Here is a 24,448-nt window from a genome sequence, read left to right as displayed (position 1 = left end):
GGCGCATTAAGGTAACCTGAGTGTGAAAAGTGAAAAGTAATTGTAAAGCAGTCAATATTATGAAATAGCAGACATTTGCATGCATTATTCTTAGCATTAGTACTGGAGTGAGATAACGCTAGAACATCACTGAAACACACTTATTGTGTTTTCACTGGCATGAATAGAAACAAGTGCCACTTTCAACACCATACAGAAGAGTTGTTCATTTTATTCCTGAAAACCATGGTGTGTGCTCCAGTCACCCCTTCACTGTCTAACCTTTAAAGTTGCACTTGAGTGTGTGTGTGAATGTGTGTGCACACCTGTATGGTTTTCATATCATGTTCCACCTCACAACACTACAAACACTCACGCGCTCTGTGTTTTACTAAATTATTCATCGGCATAGGCCCCACCTGCTCTTGTCCTTGTGCGACACAGGCTCTAAATAAGCAGCACGATGAATAAAAACTACACTGAGATGAATAGGAATCCACAGCAAATCAGAGAGCGCTCTCATCTCGTCTCATCCTGCGACTGAATAGTGAGCGGCTGCCTCCTCTATTCTTTTGAACTCTTCGAGGTTTTGGCACAAACCTGCCAGAGACAGAGAGCGCTGTTATGCTCCCACCAGAACAACTACGCTTAATTTTACTGAGGTGAAAGTTTTTTTTCCTCTGTATACAACTTCGGAAAAGTTCTCAACCCCTCGGTTCTTTAAAGATGCTGGGGCATACCCTGCCCTATTTTCCAGTTTTTACTTCTTCCGTAAATATTTTCACAAACTGTAACATTTTAGATAGGATTAAATAGAACTGGATAACTGACCAAAGGCTGTTGAATGATTTTTACATGCCTTGTAGCCCAAATACTGCCTCACATGTATTTTCCCTCTGATGTAACAAAGTCCTCCTTGCTTCTCTCCTCAGAGTTTATAATTACAATTAGCTACCATTAGCCAAAATGGTATTTGTTGTGCCAGTCACTCTAATCTATTTTGCCAGCACATCACTAGATAATAGGTTGGTTTGCCTTGTCAGTGTCTTTTCTTACAGATTAAATAAAGATGAACTCAAAACACCTCAAATAAGAGGAGCTGTAACTTGCCAAGAAGAATGTGAGTTAGTTGAGATAAAATGTTTTCAAGGTAAAGGTCGGCTGGGATGTATTCGGTTGCAGTATGTAGCTGAAAAAATATGTAGCAGGGAAACCCACTTTAACAGAGTTCAGGTGGCACATGAAGTGGCAGATTTGAATCACTATGAGCTGATAATCCAATTATTATTGATGCCAAACTTCAATATTTTTTGACAGCTTTTAAGTATTGGCAGCACAATAATTTCTCTACATTTGGATTCAGCCATGACAAGCAATTAATGATGTATGCATTAGTTTTCCTCTTTTTTTTTTTTTTGACATTGTACTATATGTTACTGAGAGCTGAGATAATTAGTAATATTAATATTTTTAATTAATATTTTTTGGCAATAATTTGATATTCAATGAATATCAGTAATTTTTCAAGCAAAAATCACAAACTTTTTCCGGTTCCAGCTTCTCAAATGTAACTATTTCTCTGTTTCATATCATTGTCGATTGAATATCTTCGGCATATGCTGCACAAAACAAGCAGTTTGAGCTCTGCACACTGTGATGAGATATGCTGTTTTGTGCATTGAATTGAAATGAGAGTCGAAACCATGCCCAGCCTGCACAGCCTGGTCCGGTTTCTGAGTCCGCCCATTGTTAACATTCAGGTTGTAGCACTATGGAAGTTCCTAAATTCTTCTGGCATGTAAACGTTTTCCAAACTGATGTTACTAAGTCCTCGTCATGATGAGAAAAAAATATGCTGAGAGTGAAATTGATCAAAGTGGAAACATTCTCCACCCCCTCCACCCATCTCTCTCCCTCTCTCTCCTCCACCACCACCACCACCACAACGTGGAAACTGCTCCTCTCTCTCTCTCTCTCTCTCTCCTCCCTCCCATTCTGTGCTCCGTTATACTCTCTCACTCTCTCTCTCTCTCTCCCCACTCTCCAGAGAGGGGTTCAGTCAGACAGATGTAACACAACAGTAGAAGCCTGAGCTGAGCTGGCAGGCTGCAGGGGCCAGACCAGAGCCAGCAGCTCTGACTGGAGAGAACAGCGAGGAGGACGCGGCAGCGGCGTCGGCAGAGAGGGATAAAACAGTAGTTGCAGTGGCAGTTTCAGTAGTTGCAGTTCAGTTACCGAGCTGACTTTGCCTCAGGATATGGGCGTGTTGATCTGGGCGCTCATCACCCTGTGAATTTAACATGGACCCTGACACCAGCACCCATCCAGAGACGCAGCATGGTGAGTGGGGATTTGAAGGAGGAAAAAACGAGAAAAGATGAGAGTGATACTGTGGAAAAAGTTGAGGAGCGTGTTAGTGAACAAGGGAGTTAGGTCACATGGTTTTCCTGTTAGGTTGCTATTATGACTATGCTCTCCATTTGGCTCTTAAGCTGTTGACTAGGGCCTCTGTGGTCAAATGAATAGGACTTCAGTCTGTTCTGTTGGGTAGGGGGTTAAGGGGTGAGGGGGGGTTAGATGGCAATGTGATGAAATCAACTGCCTGCTAAAGAAATTTGGCTGTAATGACCCTTTTTTTTTTGGTTACTTTACCAAGGTTGTAAAGTTTTTTGCTTTTTTGTATCGTGTTTTGAATGAATTCTCCCTGGGATTTGCCTTGGCTTCAGTTGTGTGCTGTTTTGGTGCAGGCTTCATGGAGCAGGAAGCTCTCCTCTTGCTCTTTGAATGGAATAATGAACTGTGAGGGCCGTGGGTGTACCGTTTCTCTTCAAAAGCAGCGAGATAATTTGATGGTTATGTGAATCCGTATATTTGTATGCAGTGTAGTGGTTGCTGTATGTGGGTGTTTGTGTTAGAGACCCAGAGTGACACGAAAGAATGAAAGTGGGAGACAGAGGGAAAGAGAAGGGGAGAGACAGAAAGAGAAAAGAGTTATGTACACAAATAAATCCAGGGGGATCTAGACTGCACTGTAGGCCAGCGAGAGTGCTCACTCTTTCTCTTCCCCCTCATTTTCCGCTGCCTCTTTTTTTTTTTTTTTTCCTCCACTGCTCCAAATGTTAGAGCCTAAACTAGATAGTTAAAAGGCACGAAAAAAATGGTGTATTATTAACTGGGCCAGAAAAGACGATGTTTTGTCTTCATGGCCGACGGGAAGGACTCTGCTGTGCTGCTGATGAAGAATGTGGCTAACAGAATGAGTCAACAGAGAACATATTTCCAGGAGACCGTAGTTTCTCCTCTCCAGCGCCTAAGCCACATTGCTTTATGCACTGGGCTCTGTGCCATGACAGCGAAGGAGAGACAAAGAAAGGGGAAAGAGAACAGCTAAAGATGAAACTTGAGGATTTTTATCCATCTCATGAGACGTGAAACTTCTGTTAGTGAGCTAATCAAATAAGTAAGAACGCTGAGCTTTTTCTCACCTTCACAGGAAGGTTTCCCAAACTAAAATGCCAGCTTTGTGCGATTATAGTCATTTTCTGCTCTCAACCGGTTTTCGGTGCGTACAGATCTCTTCTAAAGGTCCAGTATAAATAGAAAAGTGAGAGTAAGAAGGGCAATAATCTGATATCATCCGATTACATTCTCACCTCAAGCGTGCAAGCTGCGGGAGGCGTTCACACTTCCTAAGGCTTGCAGGCATCACTTTTCACTCTCTATCAGACACACACAACACATGCGCGCACAGAGGTATCACTGCTGTTGTTTTGCAACAAATCTGGGAGCACAGTGCTTTGCGTTGCATGTTTTTTTTTTCATATATTACACATTGGTTTGTGTATTTTTCATATACAGTAGCTGCATCTACATATTTCCTGTTTGTTTCTACAGAAAGCAGATGATTTCTAATGCTGGACATCCTCTTCCACTGTACATCAGGAAATAAGTGGCATTCCTGCTATACAAGCTAAATTAAAAGTGGTGACTTGAATAACTGCGGTACATGTGTGCACTCAGTAGGATTGTCAGGAGTAAACTGAGAGTCTCACTAAAAGTATTTCTCTTTACAAGCAGCCATGCCTAATTCAGGCCTTAAAATGAGCATAGCCACTAGCTTATAGGGGCACATAGAGATGAGAGGAATGTTGAGGGAGGGGAGTAAAAAAGGGAGAGGCAGAAAAACTCCTTATCCATGGCCTTCATTGACATGTAAATAGGTCTGTATGTTTTTGTCCTAGTTGAGAAAGGTTGAATGCTAGCTCATGTACTGCAGGGGAAAACACAGGGACACACATTTTTTGTCTATGTGTGTGTGTGTGTGTGTGTGTGTGTGTGTGTGTGTGTGTGTGTGTGTGTGTGTGTGTGTGTGTGTGTGTGTGTGTGTATGTGAGTGTGTCAGATAGAACTTTGATTAGACAGGGATTAAACCGGCTGAGATTTCCTCCTTTTCGCTATAAAGCATTTTTGTGAAAAACAAGGGGCTTTTCACTCATTTTCCATTTTGAAGTAAATTAGGGTTTCTGACTGCACTTCTAAAATTCCCAGATTTTATCCAGATGAAACTGTGGTCTTGTGGGTGAAAGCGCTACAGGGCTTTGTCTTGAAGAATGTTCAGCTTTTAATAAAAGATTTATTCTTGCTTGTGTTGTCATGTGCTAGAATCGAGCCAGACTTCGGAGCTGGGTGGTACACGGTGTGTAAATTTAGGAACTGGGCTGTCAGCTTAGAAATTTTAATCTAGTTTTAAGATAGGAAGCGTTATCTTACGCCAGGCCTCATGGTCAAGTCAAGTTCATTCTGGCATAGAGACTTTCTTCACTCTTTGAGGTTTCAGCCTTGAGAGTTGTCTAAAGTGTTTAGAAACTGATAAAAACACCATGTTTAGTCTGTCCTGTTTCCAGCAGCTGTAAACATCTTTGTGTGTGTAGGCCTTTGTGTATGTGTGTATGTTCATGTTTCTGTATTTGCATCTTTTGGGAAGCAAATCTACATTTTAAACCCTCGGTGGAAAGGCGTTTTGGCAAAGTGGGGTCATTCTGGCACGTCCCACTTCCTCAGGGACTTGGGTTTGAGGGTTAAAGGTTAGACGGGTCCTAAAATCTTGAGAAAATATCTGGGTTTTAAACGTGCTGGATGTTTGTGTCTGCTGTTTGTTGCTGCATGGGCAGATAGTGTACAGTATGTCTCTTGCTGCCCAATAAATGAGTGATGGCAAAACAGTGAGTTAAAAGAGACTAAAAGGCATTTTTTTCTTTCTCCATGTGTGACACACATTAAATTTGATTTGAGTTGATTTTGTGAAGTTGTTAGCAAACAGTTCATTATTCCCATTTTCAGCAACATCATCAATCAAATGATGAATGTGTCCGTTATGCACTTACTTTTAGCTCTGGTCTCTATCAACTCATGAGGAAAATATCTGGCACTTTAGCAGCTAAATGCTCCGCTACTGTATGTTCACCAGCTGGTCACTAACTTCTGTCTGTCTACCATGTGCTGCTAAGCCAGTAGCAGGATTTTTAGAGCTGAAAACTTCCGCCTGCTGTGGCCAAAAAGACACTATGAAAGCAGCGAGAGTGAAGCGAGACAATAAAATTGCAGCCTTGACGGCTAAATAATTGATGTTAAGCTTTGCAGAGCTGAGGAGAACTGCAAAGTCAGCGCTAGGTTCATTAATATGAGCGACCCCTTTCACATGGTCCATTGTCATCATGGAAATATTGATTGTAGCTGCTTTAAAGAAGGAGAACACCTTATTTACTCAGTTCAGATTTCGGAACCATTGAAGGTTCTTCCGTTTGCAGGTAACTTTGCAAACGTTTGCTCAGGATAATCAAATAAAAATACACTTCAATTGAAATCACAAAGATCAGCTACAATGCAGGAAAATCTCCCATCTCCAATGACAGGAGATACAGAAAATAAAATGTATAATAATTACTATTATTTTATGGCTTTTTAACAACTCTGCCCAGCAGCCTATAAGAAAAAAGCATTAAAGTCAGATTGTGTATTGTTTACTAATGTCACATTTTCTGATTTCTGGGTCGGTGCCTCCAGAATTCAAGCACTCTCCCTCATGCTGTTATTTAGGGCAGCTCTGTGGCAATGTTCCAAATAATCACTCTTTTCTCGCAGACTTCTGACCCTGCTGCTCCTGCGTTAGCAGTAGCGTTTATTGTAAGTCTATATGAACAAGATAAAATAAAAAGCTCAGGCTGCTTGTCGTACTCCTCCAGAGGTCAAGGCAAGTGACGCTGCTGGGCTGGAAGAAAATGTCAGGAGTAGTTTTAAATAACAGGCTGTGTGTTGTGGCACTGGCTTTTCTAAGACTAAACTAACTCTGATGACCTCTGATTTGTGGGTTGGATGTTATTTTGAAATGAAAACTAAACATTAACTTTACATACACATCTTTAACTTGAATAAACTGCTTTTCCTATGAGCCACAAACTTTCTTAAGGTATCTTATAACACTGAGATTGAGACTGACTACGTTTCACACTTGGCTTTAAGATTCTTCTCAAATGCATCTGCAGTGGCTGCTTCTGATGGGATTTTTCTCCCATGCTTATTTTTGACTTTATTTGTGGTGGGAAACTTTGAATGTTTTGTAAAGATGGAGAGAGAGAGAAGAAAAAAGGGGGAACGCTGTGGCTATTTGCATAATGAATCGTTCTACACACTGAAATGGTCAAAATGAGAAAGAAAATGCTGGAGAGAAGAGATATGAAAACAGAGAGGGATGCAGAGAGAGTCAGGAGATGTGAAGTCTATGTTTGGAAGCTTTTTTCAAGCTATATATATTTACTACAAACTAGATAGTCCTTCATGGAGGTCAGGGACACATATGTCTGACACTGCATATTTGGATAAATGTATCCCTGACCATGTCCAAATGTGGCCTGTGCAGTCAGGTCCGGATGCGTCCTCTGTGCATTTTGGGATGCTGCAGTGCTACCGGTGATTGTCTCAGAGGAATGAATGAGTAAAATGGAAATAGTCAGAATGCATTTGTGTCTCTTACACATTTCCCCTTAATTTGCAGCTGAACTAAGGAGCCTCAAGGACTTAACTCAAGAACCAAAATTTTTTTTGGCGCAATTGTGTTTGCCTTTCCGAAGCAAATGAAACCGATCATAAATTGCACTGCTGTGAGTGCTCGGTTTGAGACATCATTTTTGCATGTGGAGAAAAAACAAAGTAAATATAGATGAGTTTGAAAACATCATGTTGCTCTTTTGTAATTTACAGTCGTGTGATTTGTAATGAATGCTATAAAGATGTCTGTCTCCAGAGTAGCAATCTGCTGATTGGTGATGTTCTGTTTCTTTTTCTATTATAGTGCGTAATTTGTCTGTTCATGGTACATAACCACAATGAAGCAATTGGCAAATAAATAAAAAATTCTCTTTCCCTCCCTCACACTTGCTTTGCATCTCTTTATCCTCTTGGTTTTTGATTGTTGAGTTTTCCACTGTATAACTATCATAAAGAATAAAATAATCTCTTGTGTTTTACCAGTTAGTGATGCTCTAAACGAGAACAGGTCAAAACCTAAAATACCCAAGGTCAGTCGGTTTCAGCATCACTCCTCCTCTCTGTGCTCACATATACAGTATTTTAATACAGCTGAATTCCCAATAAAGCTGTTCTCACTTACATGTTTTTCTGTTTCTGTTTCAGACAACAGAACAAATACGAAATAGTGATTGAAACACAGACCATTAAGACTACATGTTACCAGCAGTTACTCCCAAGTCAACAAAACTCTGCTTTTATAACCTTGATGTCATCTGACCAAATCATCAAACACATTAATTGAAGATAAAGACTGTTCTGTGGTTTCTGCTATATTTACTTGTAAAATGATCGCTCAGAGACAAAGTTAGAGGCTCATTCATGCTGCCATGTGGACAGCATGGGTCTGAAAAGTCGGTTAATCTAGTGACAAAGCTGCTAACTTGGCAACACTGCTTGTTTGCATCAATTTATTTTGAAAGAGCAACAACCAATGGGGGAAAACTCCACTACACAACACTTGGCCGGACCGACCAGAGGTATAACCTTATCGCTCAGTCACCTGGCATTCAGTTGACCTACAATGTAACTTCATCACTCAGTAAGTCAACAACATTCACATTCATAGGCTGGCCCCAATGTTGTGGTCCAGCACAACATTGCAGACTCTACCTTGGTAGTTACTGGCCCTGTGAAAAAGCAGTACCTACAGAAACAGACTACAGACAAACAACCAGCAGAAGCTTCCTCTTATCGTAAAGGAGCTAAAAATAGATCCTCAAAAGGTTCCTGTAGTCAAAAAAGTTTCTGACTAACTCTATTTTGGAGAGCAGCAAAAAAGGAAACCCAAAAAGAAAAAGTAAAAACGATCATTAAAGTGCAAGACCATGTCCTTATTTTTTTTTTCAATCTGATCAGAATGGCATTTTTATTTTATTGTGAAAATATGAAGTCTTGTCAAATTTGACTGAATTCAGGAAAGAAATTCCACATTTTTTTTTAATGTGACTAGACTGAACTATAGAAGTGCATTTTTGCACAGTGGTAGGTTACAGTAAGAAAACAGAGCAGATTACCAACCAAAAGATCCACAGATGTGAGGTTCACACAGGAGATGACAGATGAAAAGTTCATCAAACCAACTACTCCGGTGATGGTGGATATAAATAACACTGTAGGAGCAGAGCTAAGCAATAACCTCAGAGAGCTGACTTGTGGCCAGCAGCAACAGTGGCACGACTCCATTTGGCCCTGTTTGTCAGAAAGCCACCCTGATGATAGACTGTCAGTCAACAGAGCGCTGCTGCGGGGAGGGGAGGGGGAGTCGGGGTCAAGAAACAGGGAAAAGCAGTGCTGAGCATATGAGACAATGGAGCGTTAAAGAAAACTAGAACGTGTGCACAAATGTAAATTGCGCCTTTGCTGCATGTCATGTAGATGTTAAGCATGTTAGTGTATGTTGTGCATTTGTGTGTCAGTGTGTGTCCATGACATGTTTTGCTGCCGAAGTGTGCGATGTGTGTCTAAGTTGAAGTGACTGCAAGGGGCAGAAAACTGAGCCAAACGCAGCCATGAGCTTGTTACACGCTCACAACAAATTTATGTTGGGAATGTGCTTTTCACGTCTCTGTAAGTCTTATGTAAATGTGCTGGTCCCACACTGAGCAGAGTGCCAGAGAGGGTGAGAGTGGTGAGGGAATGAGTTGTGGAGAGAGAGCTGGAAAATATTGACTATGTGAAAGGAAACTGGTAAAGTCGGAGAGAGCATGAATACTAGCAGACTTAAGTCTTTTCCTGGGAGATTCTAATCAAAAGAGGATTCTTGAATTGTAAGATGAACTGATCTTAATCAGTGTTTTGTTTGCCCTTCTTCATTGTTTGTGTGGTTTACCCAGCTACAGATCTGTGATGATCCAGCAGGGTGTTTATTTCAGTACCAATGCTGGTGGGAAAATGCAGTCATTTGAGCCTGAAATTAGAGCTTGAGAAAAGCAGCAACATGAAACTGTAGATGGTTGATTTAAAGTCATGTGATATTCTATCTGCTTTGTTTTCACCATCACAATTAAATTACATTCAACCCATGATCATGGGGTGAACTGTTAAAATGTCTTTTTCTACATCATGTCACATGCTGTTCTGGGTATGCTGTCTGTAAAACGCCCACATGCATTAAGGGAAATGTGAAAGAAGAATTTTCACAATTATAGACCAGATTAATTAAATAAAACAAGGTTTACAAGGTTATGAAAACTGTGATACTGTGTGTGACACCCTAACTAATTAATGTCACTCTATGTGGTGGCATTTCGAGATGTCGAAGGAGGCACTAAAGGCAGTTACTGTATATCTGTTTGTGTTTTTCTATACTAAGATTGAGTTGTTCTGTTGGCAATATTTCAAATACAATCTCCGCTTTTAGATCCAATATGTATACTTCTGTAAGTTCAGTCAGAGACACTTTTGGCCAAGACTTGCCCGTTTACAGCAAAACATTGTTAGATTTGGCAGGATGAAGGATTTCTCTAAAGAATCCAAGCAACATCAAGGATTCAGCTAGAAGAACTAATCCTCCCGGCATTAACGATTAAACATGATCAGATCTAAGTAAAGTCAACAATAGCAAATATGGGTCATATGACGAAGATTTGGTGGTGGAGGGGGCTTCAGGAAAGTAGGAAACTGCTTCTGCATGGGGGGTATCAGCAGAGTTATAGTGCTCCACCTAAACTCACACATTTGTGACGAGACACTCAGAGTTCATGTCACTCTGCATGATCAGGTTCGGGGGATTTTGATAGTTGAGAGTGACAGAAACCATATGGAGGGAGAGGTGTGAATGGTATGTGATAAATGTCCTAATGAAAGCCGGGCCTTGGCAGATACGTGCTATTCATTTTAGACCGGTGTGGGCCCCAGACTCTAACCAGTTCTCGCCTTTTTATAAGCTGAATTCCCTTTGGAATCCGTCCACAAAAAGCACTTGCTGGCATGGTAGGCATGGCAGCAGCCTGACCCCACGTGCCGCACACAAGTGCCTTTGTCTCCAAAATGGCAGATGTTGGCATTCCTGACTGTCCTATGTCCAACTCTTCCTACAGCTGAAATACAAATTCCTTTTTTCTCTGCCTGTACTGGCAAGAGGAGACGAATCCTAAGCCAGACACTCTGATTTGAATTGACTGTTTAATGTGTTCATTTCCAGATTTATTTTTTTTTTAGCATCCAAGCGCTCAACAGAGTCCAGAATGGCACATCGTTAGGAAACTGCAGACATTAGGTAGACTATTTGTTTCTTGTTTGTCAGCGATGGTTCAGCTCTTTTGTCACACTGACACTCTCTATTCTTTACTTTCTGCCTGCTGCTGGTATCCCGCTCTCTCTTCTCCTCATCTTCCCCTTACATCCTGTATTTTTCTCCATTGTCGCTGTCATTCTCCTGGCTCAGGCTCAGCAGTAACATACCTGCCGTTTCTTGAGGAAGATTCTTTTTTTGAAAAACTTCAAGCTTTGTTGTTGTTTTTACTCCCGAGATCCAGACTTGTGTCGCATTCTCATGCACAAAAATCTGTGCATACTCGATGGCAGTGGTTAAGCATCGTCGTCACTATGAATGTCCTCAACTTTTTCTCACGTTCTTGGACATAAACTCACACAAATTAACTCAGGAAAATAAACAGAGTGACAGGGTGGGTGAGGGATTACTGTGACAGAGAGAGAGACAAACAGACAGGGAGATAAAAGGAGAGGCGTGTCTGAGTTGTCTATAGGAGAAGACTGCTTCACTTTTTGTCCCTGTGTAACTCTATAGCCCACATACCGAAGTACTCACTCACTATGTCACTTCAGGCTTTTGGGTTTCTGTCTTTCCCATTTTACTCTCACTCCCTCTTTGCCGGTGTTTCCCCTGGTAATTGTTTATTGAGGGGCGGATTAGACTTTAGTCAAACTTCTGCCTAAACAAGCATCCTAGTCTTCTGATATGACCTCAGTCTGCTCTAAAACACTTTGCAGGGCCTTTGGCATTTAACTGTTTTAAATAATGAAAACAAGCTCTTTGAAAATGTTTTGTACAACCTGATGTTTCGTATTGAGGTGATCACATTTCACAAGTAAGGTTAACTGAAACTGCGTCCCTGCCTCCTAACTAAAGTTTCAGCCGTCCTCTGTCATCATTTGATGGCAGATCACTAATATACACTGACCTCTATACACCTGTGAATACCTGTGGTCATTTGTCTTACATATTTGTATACTTAGCACTTTTTACATGACATGTGAATCTGTAGAGCACTGAGCTTTTCATCAAAACAAATATGTGAAAACAGCCTCACTAATTGTAGCAAACTGTTTTTGAAATTTGGAAGTGAACGGGCCAATCTTCAAAAGAAGCAGTGTTCACGTGCCAAAATGTGTCATATAACTCCTCATCAGGCATTGGTGCACAACAAAGACAAACTCACAACAAGATGTCGAGAGTTTTGTAGCTGTGCTTAATTCCTCAGAGGCGAGAAACATATGAAAGTAATAGATCAACATATTTATCCCATCCTCACTGATGTCACACACGGCCTCTGCAACACAGCAATTTGTATCGTTTCACATTTACTGGATATGTGTGGAAACTGCGCTGTTTCCATTTTGGTTTTGGAAGCCGGGACTCTAAATGTGGAGTGGAGGAAACACGGAGCTGTCTGTCATCAGTTTATTCAAACCTATTGGCTTTTTAATGCTCTGTCGCAATTATTATAATTAGAGTAATTATAGATGTTAAAGTAGTTCAATAAACATCTTGTCTCCGCAATTTTTGTGCTGGATCAGTCAGTGTTAATGTGTTTACCTTAACTACAAACTTCCTCATTAAATAACTTAATGGTCTATTAAAGGCTACATAAATGTAAATACATTAAGAATGCTTTTATAGTAATATAGTAGCAACAGTAGAACAGATGGTTTGAAACCTGGTTTTTCTTTTCCAGATTTCATGTGTCCTATGCAGTTTGGTTTGGTGTGTGTAGAGCACATTTGATTTAATTAATTTAAGTTAATGCCACGCAAAAGTTTTAGCATTTTTCTGTATTTTTAGCCACGGAGGCAGCGTGGCCCTGGGGATGACGGTGTTGGTCTCTCAGTCCACCTCTTTGAGCCAGACTGAAATATCTCAACAACTGTTGGATGGATTCCTATGACATTTAATCCAGTAATTCATTGTCCCCACAGGATGAATCCTGTTGACTTCGGTGAGCCCCTGACTTTGCTTCTAGCTCCACCATGAGGCTGACATAGTTATTTTTTAAAGAAATGACTTGGATTCCCGTGTGTGGAAACACATTAACACCTATCTCAAAATTAATTGTAATATATTGGTGACCCTTCACTTTTCATCTTACACTATCAGGCCAATCTCTCAATTTGATTGGTTCATTTCAATTTCACTCTCACTGTTTTATGACCAAGTACCTGCCAGACTAATGACATTCCCATCAACTGAAGTTTTACGTAGTATTAAGTGATAATTAGCATTAGCATGCTAACATGCTAAACTAAGATGGTGAACATGGTCAACATTATACCTGTCAAACATCAGCATGTTATCATTAGCACTGTGAGCATGTTAGTTTCCTGATGTTAGCATGTTCACATGAAGCAATGCAGTGGCTAAGTACAGACTTACGGAGCTGCTAGCATGACTGTATCCCTGTTAAATTACCATCACATGAAATTTCACGACAGCAATAATAAAGAAATATATTTGAGTAAAAGCTAACATAACACAGTGTAGCTGCACAGAGGGATCATCATATGATATTTTTCTTATTACACAGCCCTAGGGCTTTGGTGTGACTAGATGTGAGAGAAGGACGACACTGAAGTAGAAGTAAACTGGTGTGAATAGCAGGAGGACGGGGGGGGGATCTGATGTCACCTCCGTGGACAAATGTCTTCCTTGACAAATGTCTGGCCAAGGACGGCAGCAGAAACATGAGAGTCCTGTTCTTTGGCAGGAAGGAGGGTGGTGGTGTTTGTGGGGGGGGTCATGGGAAAAGACATTGAACATCTCAGCGAGGCCACTTCTTACTGTAACATACCTATTACCTGTGCTGTAGCATAGTGTTGTGTGGTGACTTTAGCTTTTTGCTTAATCATGGTTTGGAAACTGGCTTGGGTTGGGTTGAACTTGCATTTAAGGAGAAAGGAAACAACAGGTGAGGCCGTGTTCTTTGCAACACTTTCTGTCTCTCTGTCATTTGCAGCCGACAGAGGAATTTGTGTTTTAAATGCCTTATGCAGTTTTTGTAACCCTTGGAATTACTTTTGTGCCTGAAATGTGCAATATAGATAATGTTTCCTTGGCTTTCCATTGCAATAAACATAGTAAGTATTTTTTAGATATTTTTATTGAATGTTTAATATTGAAGTATTTGTCAGGCAGAGCAAAATGCAGTTGTAAACAAAGACAAGGAATTCTTCAAGATAAAAACACTCATGCTCTTCCATAGAACCACTGCAGAATGTAGCCTAAAGTGCACAGCAGACTTCAGCTAATGCTTTAAAGCTGGAGTGTGGTAGCGAGGCCCGGCCTGGCCCCGCGGTTTTTGGTCAACCGCAACAAGCCCTCTGATTGGTTGGATGTGATATAGGAATTCAGCTCTCTGAGGTCTAAACTCCACCTCCTTCATCTCCTCCTCCTTCTCTGAGCCCCGGGCGCTGAGGCACGACGGCATTCCCTGTGCATGAGCGTACACACACACACACACACACACACACACACATGCATGGTCTCTCTCTGTCATTCGCTTTCTCATATGAAAGGGGCTGTAGAACAGGGAGTTACAGACATTTGAAAACACAGAGCAAGGAAGTGAGAGAAAGCAACAAAAGACAAAGAGAATACTCTCCTGCCCTCTGTTTGTGTGTGTGTGTGTGTGTGTGTGTGTGTGTGTGTGTGTGTGGGTGAGCTTTTTTTCTCTCTCTGTGTGAGCCTGAGAAGGGGGAGGACCTGAACCCTGCTAAGTGCCCCTGCAGGAGTCCACAGGACCATACACACTCACACCCTTACACACACACACACCACACACATACTTGCTCAGTCCACTGCAGCCTGAATGAGTGCGAAGCAGAGGGAGAAACGGAGCAAGGAAGCAGGAGTGCGAGAGTGGGGAGGAGAAATCGCTGGAGTTACTACTTGTTGCTCTTGGTTTTCTGTGTGGATTGAGGATGATATTCCTACTGCTTTCCCTGCGGTAGTGGGACCTTGTCTGAGGTGAGCACTAGCATTCCTTTCTTTTCTCTTTTCCTCCGTCCACTGGCCAGTGATTCTGTGAGAGAAAAGGGGGTCTGAGTTGCAAATTTCGTGATTTTTCTGTGTGATTGCTCTCTTGGTGGAATGGCGGAGGGGGGCTGAAGGAGAGGAGAAGGTGTTGAAGCTTTTCACGTGCCAGGGAAGCAACATTATCACACTGATCTGTCAGAGACAGGAGCAAAGTACAGGCTGAAAGAAGCAAACTATCTTTTATGGAAGAAACAAACGTGGAGAGAAGAAGTTGTTGAATAATTGTCAAGCTCAAAGACACTTAAGAGCTGCAACATGTGATTCTGAGCTTCTACAAGTGGGGCAGCAGGAGATGAGAGAAAAAAACTCCGGCTCTCAGTCTCTCCGGACTCTTTTCTGATTAATGCCTCCCTTTCCTTGTTGTGTGTGCAGCCTGGGGCTGCTTTGCTGACAGGGCCATGTAACATAAATGTGACATTTATACATAACCTGTCGTGTGTGTGTGTGTGTGTGTGTGTGTGTGTGTGTGTGTGTGTGTGTGTGTGTGTGTGTGTGTGTGTGTGTGTGTGTGTGTGTGTGTGTGTGTGTGTGTGTGTGTGTGTGTGTGTGTGTGTGTGTGTGTGTGTGTGTGTGTGTGTGTGTGTGTGTGTGTGTGTGTGTGTGTGTGTGTGTGTGTGTGTGTGTGTGTGTGTGTGTGTGTGTGTGTGTGTGTGTGTGTGTGTGTGTGTGTGTGTGTGTGTGTGTGTGTGTGTGTGTGTGTGTGTGTGTGTGTGTGTGTGTGTGTGTGTGTGGAGGTTTAGTCCCCTTCCAACACACTGTGGCAAAAGCACAAGGTAGTGTTTAAGTACTTCAGCAGTGTGTGTGTGTGTGTAGTCTTCATTTATCAGCTCCTGCATGATTACAGTGTCTTCTGTGCCTCCTCTACCACAGATAGTGGCTCACTTGACTGTGCAGCCTCACCATCATTCCTCCACCAACATGTGTTTACATGCTGCAGTCTATTACCCACACACACACACACACACACACACACACACATAAGTACTGAATGTCAACAATTTAGAAAGTTGCACTTTTGGAGCTAGACATCAGTAATTATAGTGACATTAAAAGATTTATGTTGATTAAACATTTTATGACCTTTTTGTATAAAACTTGTGTCAAGCTGGGGAAACACTTAAAAACATCTAGATTCCATGAGAAATGTTTTTGGAATTAGAGTTGGGGGGGGTTTCTTCATTTTTTTTGCAGTAGTAGTGCAGTGCTGTGTGTCCGGGCGTGGGGCGGGCATTGTTGTCCTATTATTAGAGCAAGCCGGGCCAGCCAGCAGCTGTGGGGAAGGAAGTAGGCTCAGAACAGCCGGAGAAGAGGGATTACTGGGAACACTGAGCGGGAATTATGGACTGACTGCTGGAATGGCATTCCTAAGGTGGCCGCGTCAGTGGAGGGGAAGATGAGTGAGCCAGAGCTCCAGTCAAGGATCAGCGTGGATCATAACAGTAAAAGACAGACAAAGAGTGAACAGCGATCTGGACTAACACACTCTGCTGTAACTGCAGATTACAGATGCTGTACTACTGGATTACTCAGTTGTTGAGTTATTGACCTGGATTTGTTAAGGGCTGCAAGTAATACGTTTTTCATTAAGTTAATCTCTTGGTTGTTTTTTTATTAATCTTTAAAATGTATGAAAATAGTGAGGACAGAACTAAAACTGTCAAAACTCCAAGATGTTCAGTTTGCAGTGATAGAAAACAGAGAAAAACTGAAAAACCTTCACATTTGAGAAGCTGAAACCGGTAAAAATGTAGATTTTTAGCAGAGTAATTTATATCATTTATTAAAAAAAATAATGTATTAATTTCCTGCTGATCAAATAATGAGCTCTTGCAATAAACACCACACTAGAAATTGCCATATATTCCTGCAGACCACGACGCACAAGGAAGGCCATTTTAGTTTGAATAAAAGGTGATAAATAAAATAGAAACCTAACATAACCTGTCATGGAGTCTGCTGACCCAGTCTTTGTAACATCTTTATCTGAGGCAGCCCAGCCAGTGGACGCTGACTAAGTGTTCTGAGGTAGCGAAAGTGGAAGGAGTTTCTCACAGATTACCTGATGATTGACTGCTGTGATAAACTGCTGCCACTCTGGCTAAAGAGATAATGGCGTCCCAGTATTACTCACATATCTCTGCTACCTCTCTCCCTCTCCCCCTTGTAAATCTCTGCTGTGTGTTCCAGTGGAAAACACTTGCTTAATGTTATTAGATAAATATGGCGACGAGGGCTTTGAGACCTGGAACTTCTTTGTATTTGTTTTGCAGCAAGTTTTATATTCAGAGTTTGATGAGTGTGTTTAAAGGTGTCTTGTCTTTTCCTCCATCCCTGTAGTGTTGAATGCAGACTGTGATGTGTCCTTTTTGGTAAAAAAAATAAAAATAAAAGCGCCAATAGAGCTGTTGTGAAACTGTCTCATCAAAAAAAAAGAGAGAAGAAACGGAACAGCACAACTGAGAAAAGATTTCAAGATGAATATCTCTTGTCTTGATCATACTTGTTTAGATATTTCTTTATGATTGTGAAACCAAAGATCCCACTCCAGCTGCATTTACTCTGGGGAAAGTCATGATGGAGACTATTTTGATTTTGAAATACTGGACTTAAAAGTGATATTACAAAGTGTGGTACACGTTACAAATATGATCAAAGGAAAAGCACATGGGACTTTTTCTGATTTTCAGTCCAATAGTGATATTTATTTCCCTAACGTACTCTTTTCATGTGTATGTGTGTGTGGCAGTGTTATAATTATCTGTATTTTAATATCAAAGTCTCTATTTGACATTCTGTCCGCAGTGTCTCCTTCTCACAAACACTTTATTGTAGCTGACTTTTAGTAGCACAGGACCTGCCCCCATTTCCTCCACTCTCTTTCCAGCTTTCCTTTAACCCTCCCACCCCGGCTCTCTGAAGAACAGCTATGTAATTAGTCAGCGTCATAAATCACAGACAGCAGAAGGGATTTTGATATATGTTTGACAGCAGTATATGTGGGCGATTTCACTGTGTGTGTGTGTGTGCATGTGTGTGTGCGTGTGTGTGTGTGGATTTTTCAGGTTTGGGGAGTAGAGGAGGGTAGAGGGTGCTCACATACCGTACAATTACCATATGAACATGTGTTTTGCAGGGTATGTTCCGTGCATCCAGATACACATGCTGTGCGTGATGATGTGTGAGATAAATGATCTGGTTAGTGTGTGTGACTCTATTTATTTCACAATACATGTTTGAGCATGTGGTTGCAGCTGTAGACTTTGTCTCTGCGCTGGCACTTACTGCTCGTTAAGATCAAAATCAATTAGCCGTTTCATTCTTTTCCACCACTAGCGACGACTGTGGAAAACTATTAATTGTGTCCTTGTTATGGTAATAAAGCGCTCAACATCTGAATTCAGAAAGTCTGGGTTTTTAAATTCTTTGTGTTGTTGCCCCAAAACATTGCTTAAGCAACAAATGACTCCCACTGCTCACTGCTGAGGGAACATGCACTCTCATATACTGTAAGAAACTAAATTCCTTCACATATAAATGATTTATAGCCTTTAATGATTTTAGAAATGATAAATCTACACGTCATATTTACAGGTCATGACGAATGAACAGCATTTACATAAATGAAAGAAGTTCTTTCTGCCAGATAATGTGGTTATTTCATTCCATTGGTTTGTTTGTCTTTGAGAATATTTTAATGTTCCGGTTGGTGTGAAATTTGCTATGCACATTTGCAACCCCAAGAGGAACCTGTTCGTTTTGGTCCTTGGCTCCAGTTCCATCTTTGCTTGTCAGCTTTCCGAAGTGTCTCTCCTGACATCATGTTAGCTGTAAACACAATATTGCAGCAGACAACTTAAGATTCAAGAAGCTGTTTTCATGTAGGTGTGCACACAGGCTGTTGCACACCTCTCATAATAAATACATTGATGTATTGATCCTCATTATTAATCCAGCTGGAGTCCATATGTAGCTGTTAATAATTGAATTCAGTGGCCCCTCTCGGTAGATGTGCTGCTCTAACCCTGACTGTGCTTTTTGACATCGGTGCCCTGCACTGAAGTTGCCAGTGAAACGGATGTATGGCCTCACTGTGTGTCTGGTTGTATTCATGCAGGATTAGCGTTTGACTGGGAGCACTGTAGTGTCAGCATGTATGCTGTGTGCCACCGTGCTGCATGCAGATATAGTAACAGTAGGCACTAGTACGATCGCAATACATTTATAGCGGTACTGAAGTCGGTGAAACCTGCAAACAGAGAACACGGTCTATCTGTGTGCCACTGTGCCGACTGAGACTGTGTTGAGTTTGCCGTTGACCTTTAACGGTTGCACATCAAATAATCTTTTTCTGACACACTCCATTCGAATTAGTTTTATTTCAATGTAGCACTTCAAGCTGTGAATGAGAAAATGCTGTCAAATCCCAGCACAATTACCATGGCAGCTTTCATTAACGTCCCAGGAGTGTTTCCATTATTCACTGTCTACCCAGCAAATCTGACAATCACTTATGTCTGTCTCTTTGCTTATTAGCTTAGAGAGAATCTTTTTCAAATTCACAAATGAAACCTGAGCTGTGCAACCTTACAGAAGTGATTCACATTCTGCTTTAGTGGTGGTCCGGTGTCCGGGTTTGTAGAAGGAAATCAGAAAGGGAGAGTTGACACAGTGAACAGCCTCAGCAAAAAGCGTTGTCACCAAACCAATAATGCAATGGTAATGTGGTCAAATTTAACGTGTGGAGGCAAATGCCGAGGCAATGAGTCGTATCCACTTTCTTCACATAATGTGGCCTTTTCAGTCAGACAGAAGCGTTGCCTGTTGCTATGGCAGAATTTTTTGCAGAGGCAATTCTGAGACTGAGTTGTCTCACAAGGAGTTGATGTTCTCTGAGATTGCATGTGGCAATTTGCATATGTGATGTTACTGTTTTTTTGTGTGTGTGTGTGTGTGCAAAGGTATGACACATTTTGTGTGTGCCATCTTGTCTGATAGAGCCTTGTTGTGTTGCTTCACAAGGTGCCCACCCATTGAGATTTCAATGAGCCAGGAGATAGCACAGCAAACGCAGGAATGTATTTCTGTGGGTGTCCAGCAGTGGATCAGTGTCAAGTTTAAGAGTTTAATAATGTTTTATGTGACTTGTGATGATTATACTACGTGTTTCTCTTTTCCCTCTTTTAAAGTTAGAAGTTTTTTTTTTCTTAGGGAAAGTTTTTATTTCAAGTGTTTGTGTTGTGTGTGTTTGTGTTTGCCCTCACGCAACAACAAGTCAGTGAAGACAAATGGGCAGCAAGTGGTAATGTTTGTATGACCTCTGAGTGAATGTCGTCACTCACAGCATGGTGTAGAACTAAACTCTACTATTTACATATCTAGACACACCATTTATTTTGTAGTTCTTTCCATCATATCTGTCAGTTATTTGGGAACATGGCGACATTCCGACAGAGTCTGACACAGCAAGTAACATGAGCCAGATAGATAGCAAACAAGCCACAGTTTATTCGCGTCATATAAACCACTTTATTTGGAGGTAAAGCAGAAAGTGACTTAGAGAAAAGTCAGAAATAATTTACAGGAAAGGTTTGTCTGTAAACTGTCTGAATGTTCATAGTTTAATTTACTGTTTGTCTTTGTTTTCCGTTCTAAATAATATCCTCAACCCGACACTGCTTGAGTCTCTTGCTCTTAGATGTATTGTTGCATCCCTAAATCTCAGTAGTTCATTTGAGGAGTTCAGTGTTATTATTATGGAAAGACACAAAAAGGCCAAAATAATGAAAATAAAACCCAAGCTGAAATAAACCTCAGTTACTCTTTTGTGGAAAACTTGAAATATTCTGGAAGAAAATGTCCCACAGCGATGCAAATGAGCAATCTTTGCTTTTGGTTTTCTTGCTCTTTTATGCTTGTGTCCGTCCTCTTTTCAAATCTGCCCTGAACACTGATGCGCCGATGAACAGGCTTTCATCCCAGAGTTCCACCAATAAAGTCCGTGGAGACAAAAGCCCATCGCTGAACCAGGCCTGTGGCTGTCAAAACAAAATTAAACTGGAGTGCATCCACTGTCTGCATGCACAAGTCCTTCTGCTGCACTCCCTGAGAATTTTTAAAGCTACTTCTCAGGGTGTCGACCTCAGAGAAGTCCAGCATGGACAACGTATTTACATGGCCCTCATGAAGTTTTTCAACTACAATGCTATAGTTGTATGGCTGCATATAAGTGCACCTTTCACTGTTCTCTAATTTATGAGGCGCCACTGATGAAAAGCTCTTTGAGTTTGACATTAAAGTCCTACTAACTTCTCCCGTCATGCAGCTTTCAAAGACGCCACGAAACAACTATCAAACTTATAAGTATTCATCTGAGGCCGGTGGGGCAATGACGGCTCATCGTTGCAGTCGCAGTGTTTTTAAAGTATTGAAGTGTTGCACTTCATTTTGACATACACACTTGAGAGACAGCTGGGGAGATGGGGACCAAGTTAACCATAAAATGTAAAGGTAAATGTAAAAGTCCGCCTGTTCAGTGACATTTAAGTCTAATTTTTCTTCATCTCTTTAACTATATTTAATCTACATTTTTCTCACAGGCAACGTATCACAAGGCTTTCTTTGTTTCCATGGTAACCAGTGAGGGGATTAGTAGATGTTCTACAGTGTCGTTATTCAAATCAACAGCAAGACAAATGCTGCATCCTGAGAGAGACTGAACATATACCAGACAGTTTCATTTTCATAAGGTTATTTCCTGGACATAGAGATAAATGATTTAATTTCCTCACGTGTTCCATGGCAACACAGCGAGAGGGCGTCCTGATAGCAATGTCATTGCTCAAGCTACATTCATGACACTTTTTGAACACACCTTTCATGATGGATTGCTGCACTCACAAAGGGAAAACATTTAAGATCTCTCTGTTTATCAGTTCTCCTTCTCAGTTTATCTTACAGCGTTCTCTCAGTTTATCACATACATACACACACGTACCGTGGGAGTGAGAGAGATCGTGTTGATCCTGTAAGAAGGTGGCCCAGCCTGCTGAGACAAAACAGAAAACAGGAAGAGGGGAAAATGAACTCCACTCCCAAAGGTTCCCCTTTCCCTCCAACGTACCTCACTTCCTCTCACATAACTCCCCACCTCCCACTTTGACCCTTAACACACACACACACACACACACACACAAGAACACACACACACATACACACACACATATTGCAACTCAAACAATTATAATAACAGATTGCAAATCATAAAAGTTTGTGCAGGTAAATATGCAGCTGTGTAGCTGAGGTTGTTATAACCTGATTTTAAAGTGCCACATCGAGTTACTGTTGAGTTGCTTGTCAGTGTCTTTGTAGAACCAACTGGTGAAAACTGCACTGTCCCAGATAGTTGTACTCCTCCTGTGTCCTGCCCTCGATCTCTTTGAATAGCTACACAAATACAGACACACATCTATGCACATGCACGCACACACACACACACACACACACACACAAACACACACACACACACACACACACACACACACACACACAGGCAGAATGTGTACCTTTTGTCATTGGGGCTGCACCACTTTGACGTAAAGGTACAGCCAGTGAGGGAAATAGATTAAATACAGAACTCCAAATCCGCACATTTCCTCCCATTGGCCTTCCCGACTGCTACCATTTCATTCTGCGGAAGAACACAGACATGCACACAAACACACCCACAATGTGTCTGTGCATGTGTGCTGGAGAGAGACACACTGTGAGATTGCTGTTTATAGCTCAGATGTGGATTCCCACACTGGATTGAGTGTTGCTGATCAGAGGGATGACTACACTTACAGGCCACACTCAGTGGCAAATAGAATCCACTTTGTGTGCCTGTTTTGATCTTTGTCTTTGTTTCATGTTTGAGTACGTCTGTGTGCGTCTCTGTCCACATGTCTGTGTGTGCAGACTTGTTAGCAGATTCCCTTTGGCTGAGTTACCCTCAGTGAGCTGTGCCGAAAGGGACTCTTGCGAAGTCTTGTTTCCACATAACAGGAAATTGAAAAGGTGTAGCTCGTCTCGATCAGCTGCTCAAGAAATGGATAGAAAGGAGCCATGCTGTTTTCTCATTTGGTCTTTCAGAGCGATACAAAACTAGCACCTAAAAATAGAGTGAGACCAACTTCTGTGGTGCAAGGAATTAATTAAGTCTTGGTAGCCAGGAGTGGTAACTAAGTTATCACTTCTGCTTCTTAGTAAATCCTTCCTGCAGTTCGGGGAATGTATTAGCTCGCCAGAGGAATCTTGGTGTCTTTATTGTTGTATGAATAGTGCATGCTACTGATTTAAATTTTCTCTGTACAATAACCCAGATGAGACCGAGTATTTTAAAATAGAAGTGAAATCTAAGAAAGTAAGTGCTCTTGAAAGTATTTTATAGTAAGAAGTTTTGGGATGCATTCAAACTCATTTAACAGTCAGAGGAAGGAATTTTCTTCAGACTTTACAAATTTGTGTTTATCATCTCTTTAAACAGTAACAAGACTCAGAGTCGAAAGCCATGGAAGTGGGTCTGTGAGGAATTTGGCTATAAGCATGTCAGCGTGCTATCATTGCCTGAAAGGAATGTCATTGGTTTTGCAGGTATTTGTTCATAAACCAAAGTGTTGAGAAAATGTTTTAATTAGATTTTGATTTGATTGTGGTACTAGATGAAAAGTCAGTCATCTTGAGGGATGCACAAATGTCTGTACCACTATTTGACAGATTCCTGTGAAATTTGGAGTTTTCAGTCAAAACCACAAATCTCAACCTCATGTTGGCGCTGGCGGAAAAGTCAGGGGATCACCGAGGTCAGTAGGTTTCATTCTCTGGGGACCATGAATGTCTGTAGAAGCAGAGTGAGGAGTTCTGACACAACTCCATCTACTTCTAATGTCCGTGGAGATGAGAAAAAATCTGAATCTGTGGAGACTCCAGCAACACTTGTAGTATAAAGAACAACTTTATTGCCAAATAACAACTTTATTGACAATAAAGCTGGAGTTTCTGACTCACCACGAATGTCTGTGCAAAATTTCATTGCAGTCCCTCGAGTAGTTGTTGAAGTATTTCAGTCTGGACCAAAGTGATGGACTGAACAATAGACAAAACCAGAAGACCAACATTGCCGTCCCATGCTGCTAGCAAGGCTGAAAAAAAGGAACAATATGATGAAATATTGAAGGAAATATTTAGACGCTGTCAAGAACATCAATTTCTGTATTCTGCTGGAACTACAAAACAACTAAAAAGAAAATATAACACTTTTTTTTTTTTAATTAGTATCCTCTCTTATTTTGACATATTTCTGATACAGTCAGTCTCACGCAGGCCCTGCAGGTCAGCCCAGGAATTCCCTGCTGGGAATTAGTATTGAACACAGATCAAAAGGATAAATTATTATATGACTCTGGGGTGCAATATCTTCACACAACTGTATAAATCCTGTGGTTGCCCAGATCTGGTCTACGCTGCAGGGGTATTGGTTGTTGTAAACAAACGAAAAGTGATGAGAGGGAAGATATGCATCGATTTCTGAGGTTGCACAAACCTTGCAGGGGGGGAGATAAAGGGGAGAAAGTA

General features: G+C 41.3%; 1 protein-coding gene across 9 annotated transcripts in view; it reads left to right on the top strand.

Moving 5' to 3' along the window:
• The window catches only part of dab2ipb (DAB2 interacting protein b), a 149,625-nt gene that overhangs the window by 23,961 nt on the left and 101,216 nt on the right, over positions 1–24,448 (top strand). For 2 of the 9 annotated variants that reach the window (XM_056403013.1, XM_056403012.1), the window contains exon 1: positions 2,053–2,319. The exons of 5 other annotated variants lie outside the window; for them this stretch is intronic. In XM_056403013.1, coding sequence (XP_056258988.1) covers positions 2,280–2,319 — 40 coding nt within the window. In that variant the 5' untranslated portion in view covers positions 2,053–2,279. Of the gene's footprint in view, positions 1–2,052; positions 2,320–14,612; positions 14,768–24,448 lie in introns of those variants that run through there. 2 more of the 9 variants (XM_056403015.1, XM_056403014.1) reach the window with 1 other exon arrangement.

Source organism: Seriola aureovittata, chromosome 18 (assembly GCF_021018895.1).
Source record: "Seriola aureovittata isolate HTS-2021-v1 ecotype China chromosome 18, ASM2101889v1, whole genome shotgun sequence".
Classification (NCBI taxonomy): Eukaryota; Metazoa; Chordata; class Actinopteri; order Carangiformes; family Carangidae; genus Seriola; species Seriola aureovittata.
This window is presented reverse-complemented; position numbering and strand designations above follow the sequence as displayed.